We start from the raw sequence: 7,987 nt of genomic DNA on the forward strand, positions 1-7,987 counted from the left end.
TCTAATTAAATTAATATTAATATTACAAAAAAGTATTATTAAATGCTAATAGTAATTATATTCTAATTAAATTAATATTAAAAAAAGTATTGTTAAATGTTAATAATAATTATATTATATTCAATTAATATTAAAAAATATTGTTAATAATAATTATATTCTAAATGTTAAATGTTAATTATATTCTAATTAATTTAATTTATTTGTTTGAAATGAAAAATTAATATTTTAATATTTGATGAATGAATAGTGGTCTTCCATCTTTAGCCAACCACTATAGCAAAAGTCCAAATTATTTTAGATTTACCCAATCCAATGTGAAGGATTTTTGAGCCAAATCATGTAAAATTTGGCCAAGCACCTCATTTGACCAAGCCAATGTGGATGCTCTAAACTGATATGACTTAATGTAATACGTCAAATTGTAAAATCATTTTTATTAAAAAATAAATCTAACGGATTCTATGAAACGATGTCAGTTTGTGGGTTTATTTTGTATAATCTCTTTGTGTCTATAACAGTTCTCTTATAAGAATCATTCTATTTGTAAATTAATATTTTTTAAAGTAATGCTACGTATTATATTTTTATTTTATTTTATTTTATAAATGATAATTTTTTTTTTTTTTCGTTTTGAACACCTCTAATTTTGATAAAAATAAAATTTTTAAAAGTTGGTGAACAATATGACCTCATTACATTTTAAACTTCCATAATGTTTATATATTTTGAAATTTCCTTTTAAACTAAAATGTTGTTATGTTAACGATGTAGATACTAGAGAGTGCCTTTACTAGATATGCTTGCAAATATAATTATTCTTTTAAGGAAGTGAAACGATGAATTAAAAAATAAAATGAAATGAAAGGTGGTTTTATGGAAATTATCTTATATTATACATGAATCACCTCGCTGTTATCCTAATATATTGATTTGACATTATCTATCCGGCGTTGGATTTATTATTTTAAAAAATAAGAATTAATCTAATAGTCAATAAATATTGTCACATCATCATAATGTAACGAGAATAAAATAAAGAGTATAGCATATAACACAACCCATATTTTATAGCTAATTATAAATTAATACAACTAAAGACACAAAAGGAGGGGCCTAGATCAAATAATAGAATTAAAGTAAATAATTTTAGAAAATTAAGAAATGAAACTAATAATTTCTCTAGTTCCTTTGTTTTTTTTTTTTTGGAGGAAGTGTCATAGCATTGAATGGAATATTCAGGTGGTCTCAAGTGAGAAATTGTCTACGTGGAAATTATATAAAAAAAATTTATTAAAATTTTAAGATTTTCCGTACGATAATGTTTATGCATAATTTGACCTCGGATCTCTGGAAAATATCCCTCACCTTGCTAACCGTCTGGACCAACTTGTTCCCCATGTATAATAGTTCATCCCAGCTCCTAAAAGATTAAAATTCAGGTTCACTGCTTATAATACAAAAGTATGTTGGAAAACAAGACCTAGAACTTGTATAATTTCCATATAAAACAAGATTTCTGGCCTATGGTCAATTTTTTTTATGTGGATACAGTAGCATTATGATAACTGTTTGCAATCACTCCTCCAATATCGGATATTATAAGGTGTAATTAATTAGGCCAAATCCATTTATCAAAGGGATCAACATCATGATCTCTGCATTACCTAGTTTTACTCGATATGGATTATCTGCAAATTACGTAGTACCTAGGACCATCATTTCGAGCAGATTCTTCTCATTGGGAGCTTCTCCAACACGGTACTTCTTCTTGTTAATTAAGGATCTCCAGGTTGGCCCAATTTCAGTTGTCCGGTCTGTGGTTGTTAGCTAGACCGATCGTGATCGGCTGCAGCAGCAGCAGCAGCAAAGCAACATGTGTGGGTTGCCTTGTCCGTTTCACTCACGACTCATCATAAAAAATCAAGGTCATTACATTGTGAATACCTTTGATCATTTCTAAGCAATGATAACTTTCAAGGAGGAATGTATACAGTATTATTTAAAGTCCTTCCTTTGTATATTATACATTATCCACGTTGCATGATAATATTCAAAATGTCACATACATGAATGAATGTGATATAAAGTCTTATTATTCATACCAAATATCTTATTGGTAATACTTAGCTGATTTCACAATTCTGCACAGCATTATTTCCCAACGTGATCTCTAAAAGCTAGATGATCTTTAAGGCCCACCACTATTAATAGGACTCAATGATTAGGAGTTGATAAAATAATTGCATTTAGTTAATGCACATGAGCTAGTGGAATTATTAATTGATCAAACCCCCCTACAAAGTAAGACAGGCCGCATATATGCAGGTACTAATCCTTGATAACTTAGTCGGAGACACTTCATCATCAAGAGAATTCAAGATGTCTTAACAACTTCAAGGATATGATGTATCCATATAAAGAAAGTTTTAAAAAAAATTTCTACAAAAAGTTCTGATCATCGATCTTCAGTCTTTAGATCTCAAAAAGAAATTTCTATTTAATCAAAAACTTCTTGTCAAATCGTTTTATGATTTTTTTCCCAAAAAAATATAGAAAATAAAGCAACTCGAACACAAATCTACAAAATTCACACCCTCTCAAATCAATCTAATTATACCAACTTTAATAGAAAATATATTTTAAAAAATTTTAATAATTAGATGAGATGAGTTAAGATTAACTCTAAATTCAAACGGGACATTAATTTCTCTAAAGAAGTAACTTCAAGTTAAATCCCGATAAATTTAAGTGAAACAGAAGGATCTGAAAATAATAAAAGGCTGAAAAATCATCGCTATCATTCAAGATATGTCATCAATTCCCAAAACTTTCAAAGGTTACAAAGTATTTTTAAAAAAGATAAAAATAAAGAAAAGAAAAAACATCGATTTTTCAAAATCGACTCATGCAGTACTCAATGTTGCAGTAGGCCCCGGCTGCTGGCTTGGCAACATAACCCTAAACAAAATTCCTCCTATCTTCTCTCATTGATTGCGTGGAAAAGATTCACCACCATATTATATATATATATATATATGGAAAAGTCACTATGCCCTCTGCTCTTGTCCGATCGCTGGTCATAATTTTTTTTTTTTAGTGATTAAAGAAATTGTTTTAAGTGTATTGATGTATTTTAAAAAAAAAAAAAAACTATTTTGAATATATTAAAAAATGTAAAAAAAAAAATTACCTAGCGGTCAGTTTGAGAAGTGAACTTTGAGCAGCAGAATAATACCGCTCATATATATATAGTTTGTAAGGTAATGGTAGAGTTACGACCTATTTATTACTTATAAAAGATTTGAAGTTTTTTATTTATTTTTTTTAAAGTATTATTTTTAACATTCTTAATTATTAAGAAAATTTTTTTAAAAATATAAAATTTTATTAATAGTAACTACCCTCATCATTAAGTAAAATAAAAAATTAAAAAAATTAAATACAAAAGAATAATAAATAAATTATAGGACAGTTATAACCTATCATTTTCTATGTTTTTAATAATAATTTTGTTGCTTGTTTTATGAATCATCGTGATTAGGAAAAATACACAAGAAGTAAACCGACAGGGCGGTCGGGTTTCTGTTATCTGCTTATAATCGGCCACTACAATTGATCCAAAATTCCATAAACCAGCAGCTGTCTCCGGTCGTACTATTCCCTGATAAGACCGCTGGCCTTTCACAGTGACAGCGAATTTTTTGAGGGCAGGAGTCTTTATCACCTACTGTTATGGAAACAAGATGGTGTATCACTATTACCATTTCCACTAGAAACTGATCTGTGATTGGCCGGAATCCAAAGACAGAGAGAGAGAGAGCTTTTCTTTGGTACCCTATTTTAGCAAGTTGCAACAAATTACCCAATTCTCACCTAAAATTAATTCTAAAAGGTCAACAAAATGGTATTAGCATAGTGGTTGGACCATCAAGTAATCTTCCAATATATATAAAGACATGACAAGGAGCCCAAGATGTTAGCCTTTCAACTTAATTGCTAACCTCCATTTACATTTTGAAATAGGTAATAACGCCCAACCATACATGGCTTTAGCTTTACTCCTACTCAAAAACCCCATAAATAAAATCCCACCTCAGAAACCACTACTCTCAAAGTCCTCATCATTCTGTTGCATGCATAAATTCCCCCACTCTTTTTTCCACCATTAAGCTGCTAATTCTGAGATCTTCACTCACAATCTCCTCCAATGAGTTTACCAGCTTCTACTTCATCAGGAGGCACAATGAAACCTCCCAGAGGAAGGCTACCTCTTCCCGTCATTATTATTATAGTTTGTGCTGTTGCCTTCATGGCTCTCTTGTATACAGAAACCATTACTTTTCTTTCTCACAGCTCCATTTTCAGGCCCAAAACCTGTACCAGAAAAAACTCTGTTAAAAAATCAAGTAAGTGTAAGCGCAGCAACTTTGTTGCTTTTTTTTTTCCCATCTTAATTAGTGATGTTTCCCAGCTTGTCTATTGATGTTGGTTATAACGTTGCACCGTCATTTTCCATGATCAGATCATGATACAGCTGCAGAGAATCATGATATGGGTAACTCCATTGTAGATGATAGGTTTGAGTTTGACCCGGAGGAATGCAATGTCGCTAGTGGAAAGTGGGTTTTTAACCGTTCTATAAAGCCCTTGTACTCGGACATGTCATGCCCGTATCTCGATAGACAAGTTTCTTGCGTCAAGAATGGACGCCCGGATTCTGATTACCGCCACTGGGAATGGCAGCCGGAAGATTGTACCTTGCCTAGGTTGATGATCATAACATGACCAACAGTTTAATATTAATTCTGTATACAAAACTCTCCCACTGATCACATGATAGTTGGGCTGATTTATTATATCTGTAGGTTTAATCCAGAAGTGGCTCTTAAGAAACTGCGAGGAAAGAGGCTACTGTTTGTGGGAGATTCGCTGCAGCGAGGTCAATGGCAATCTTTCGTATGTATGGTTGAATCCATTATACCAGAGGACCAGAAGTTCCTCCGACGTGGCCGCTCTCATACAGTCTTCAAAGCTAAGGTAAAAGAGATTTCGATTGAACAAATTATTAATCCTCCGAAGAGTAAGTGCTAAGAAAAGCTAATATTTTCTCCCATTTATATATCCTTCAGGAATATAATGCAACTATCGAATTTTACTGGGCCCCATTTCTTGTCGAGTCCAATTCCGATATCAACATTATAGCAGATCCAAAGAAAAGAATACTGAAAGTGGATTCTGTTTCAAAGCATGCCCAACACTGGTTAGGTGTTGATATACTTGTTTTCAATACTTACGTTTGGTGGATGAGTGGTCTTAGACTCAAAACACTGTAAGTTTTCTTGGAACCTAGCTGTTTCATTGAAAAAAAAAATGTCTACATTGAACGTTATTATTGTTGCGCAGTTGTATCATCGGTTGATTTCCGTTTAATGTCTAATTGAGCGCAGATGGGGATCTTTTGCAAACGGGGAAGAAGGGTTCGAAGAGTTGGATACACCAGTTGCTTACAAAATAGGTTTGAAGACGTGGGCCAACTGGGTTGACTCAACTATCAATCCCAATAAGACACGTGTCTTCTTCACTACCATGTCCCCTACGCACACAAGGTCTCTCTCTCTCTCTCTCTGAGTCATATCCATAGTATCTCATTTAAGGTTTAAGTAAGGTTTAAGTACACTTGAAACAAACTCCAGTTAGGATATAAAGAAAAAGGACTAATTTTAGTTCAATGACACTTAATTCCTTTGGAACTTAAACATCTTTCACCAACTCAAGCCCTGTTGATCATTTGCAAAATGTCTCGTCTGCACCTACTACAGCATTTTCAGAACAAACTTCGATTTGAAGTATACATACCCTCTCTCTCTCTCTCTCTCTCTCTCTCTCTCTCTCTCTCTCTATATATATATATATATATCTCTCTCTCTCTATATATATATATCTCTCTCTCTCTATATATATATATATCTCTCTCTCTCTAGCGGCGGAATCACATAAATATATAAAAAATTTTGAAAAATAAAAATATACCTTAATTTTTATTCATAATTTTATAAATATAGAAAATGGCCCCCCAAAAAATTTATAATCTCTATATATTCTATAAAATTTTAATATACTTAAAAATGTCTTTTCAATTTTTTTTCTATGGTCTCAAAATTTTGTATAATTCATATATATTATTTATTTTCAAGAGTGTGGTCTCACCAAAATTAAATCAAAATTAAGTTTAAGAGAAATAATAAACTTATTAATATGGATCCCAAAAGTTTTTGTTATATAATATTAGACTTTTTAATTTGGAATCTAAAGTAAAAATACAAGAAAAACCATTTAATATTAGTGATCTATATAGAAAATGGTTGAGAGATTTTATCCTGGTCTAGACTTCATTAAGCAAGAAAATTCTTATTTAAGGCCTCTATTATAATATTATATGCTTAATGTGACATGAAAATATCTAGAGTTTACACAAAACTTAATAAACTAACTTACATATATATTAGAATGAAAGATGACATTCTAAAAAATTACTTGATAGTTTATATGAAGTAAATAAATTCTAAATATTTCATTATAAAAATAATAATAGATAAATATTATTTCATGAAACGTTATTGTAAAAAATCTTAAACATATATTAAAATGTTTTATTTTTAGAATTTTATTTTTATGTATATATTGCAAATTATCAAGATCTAATTGTATATATTTTTATCATTTTTAAATTTTAATGTGTCGGACACTAAAAAATTTGGCCCCCTCAGAAAAATTCCTGGTTCCACCACTGTTTATATAATAATAAGTGTATAGATAAAACGATGTTCTTCTTGCTAATGATGCATGGTAGTTATTTCCAAAGTCGAATATCTTCTCTGCAGAAGCGAAGACTGGAACAGCACAGGTGGATTATTGAAATGTTTCAACGACACAAAGCCAGTGATGAAAAAGAAGCACTGGGGAAGTGGTTCCGACAAGCGAATAATGAGCGTGGTAGCAAGTGTAGTTAGGAAAATGAAAGTTCCTGTAACAGTCATCAACATAACACAAATCTCAGAGTACCGAGTGGATGCTCACTCATCCGTTTACACAGAGACGGGGGGGAAAGTTCTAACTGATGAGCAGAAAGCTGACCCACTTCACCATGCAGATTGCATACACTGGTGTTTGCCAGGGGTCCCAGATACTTGGAATCAAATCTTTTTGGCACATTTGTAGCAAGAAACAAGACCACACGGATCGATCCTTCATGCCCAAGTTTGTGTCACAGACAAGACATGATCAATTATACGTGCCTTTTGTTTTGTTTTTTTGTTTTTGTCTATATCCTTTGATTTTGTTTGCATGGTATCATGATATATAACAAAGCATTCATTCACGAAATCTGATCTAGCTTCATGTCTCTGGCCGTAAAAACCCAATCCACGGACTTAATTACCTAAAAAGATCAGCGTCATGATTGTTAGCAATATGACTTGGGATTTTCATTGCCGTCATGAATATATAGGCACCAATATTGCAGTTCTATAATTTCATTGCAACGTGGCCATCACATGATTTTAGTCTATGGTTTAAGAATACTTGATGATACGACACATGATCTAATTATTTTCTATCTCCTGGAGCTTCCCAAAAGCCACACTTATCAACTCTCAAATTTTGACAATAATAATTTAACAACGAAAAAATCATATATAGACCACATTCACTACAAGAAAATCGGATTTTCGTTATTAATTTATTACAATTAAAAGACTATTTACAATCAATTTTAATTAAAAATAATCATTTCGCTGGAATTAACTGATCGTAAATAAGTACTTTTCTTGTAGTGATTTTATATATATGAAAGATCGTGTGTAGTACTAGCTCGATCGAGCGTCGACAATATTGCAAACATCTTCAACCTTAAACCAAAAATCTGTCATATCATGTGTTTGAATGAAAGTGGAAAAAAAAAAATTATGTATGTTAATGCTAATTC

General features: G+C 31.5%; 1 protein-coding gene across 1 annotated transcript; it reads left to right on the forward strand.

Annotated features, from left to right (window-relative positions):
* Window positions 1-4,104: 4,104 nt before the first annotated feature.
* On the forward strand, window positions 4,105-7,474 carry LOC122275398 (protein trichome birefringence-like 3). Its single transcript, XM_043084432.1, has 6 exons — window positions 4,105-4,409; window positions 4,526-4,769; window positions 4,869-5,040; window positions 5,133-5,332; window positions 5,451-5,609; window positions 6,885-7,474. Exons 1-6 carry the CDS (start codon window positions 4,211-4,213, stop codon window positions 7,219-7,221), a joined length of 1,311 nt encoding a protein of 436 aa, XP_042940366.1. The 5' UTR covers window positions 4,105-4,210; the 3' UTR covers window positions 7,222-7,474.
* The last annotated feature ends 513 nt before the right edge of the window (window positions 7,475-7,987 follow it).

Source organism: Carya illinoinensis, chromosome 9, assembly GCF_018687715.1.
Source record: "Carya illinoinensis cultivar Pawnee chromosome 9, C.illinoinensisPawnee_v1, whole genome shotgun sequence".
NCBI classification, from domain to species: Eukaryota; Viridiplantae; Streptophyta; class Magnoliopsida; order Fagales; family Juglandaceae; genus Carya; species Carya illinoinensis.

What these genes read in the sequence shown, in the direction of transcription:
- LOC122275398 (XM_043084432.1), top strand. Translation starts at nt 4,211, where the DNA reads ATGAGTTTACCAGCTTCTACTTCATCAGGAGGCACAATGAAACCTCCC. An exon ending in AAACTCTGTTAAAAAATCAA is followed by an intron (nt 4,410 to 4,525) that starts GTAAGTGTAAGC and finishes TTCCATGATCAG; the next exon opens with ATCATGATACAGCTGCAGAG. An exon ending in GGTCTTAGACTCAAAACACT is followed by an intron (nt 5,333 to 5,450) that starts GTAAGTTTTCTT and finishes AATTGAGCGCAG; the next exon opens with ATGGGGATCTTTTGCAAACG.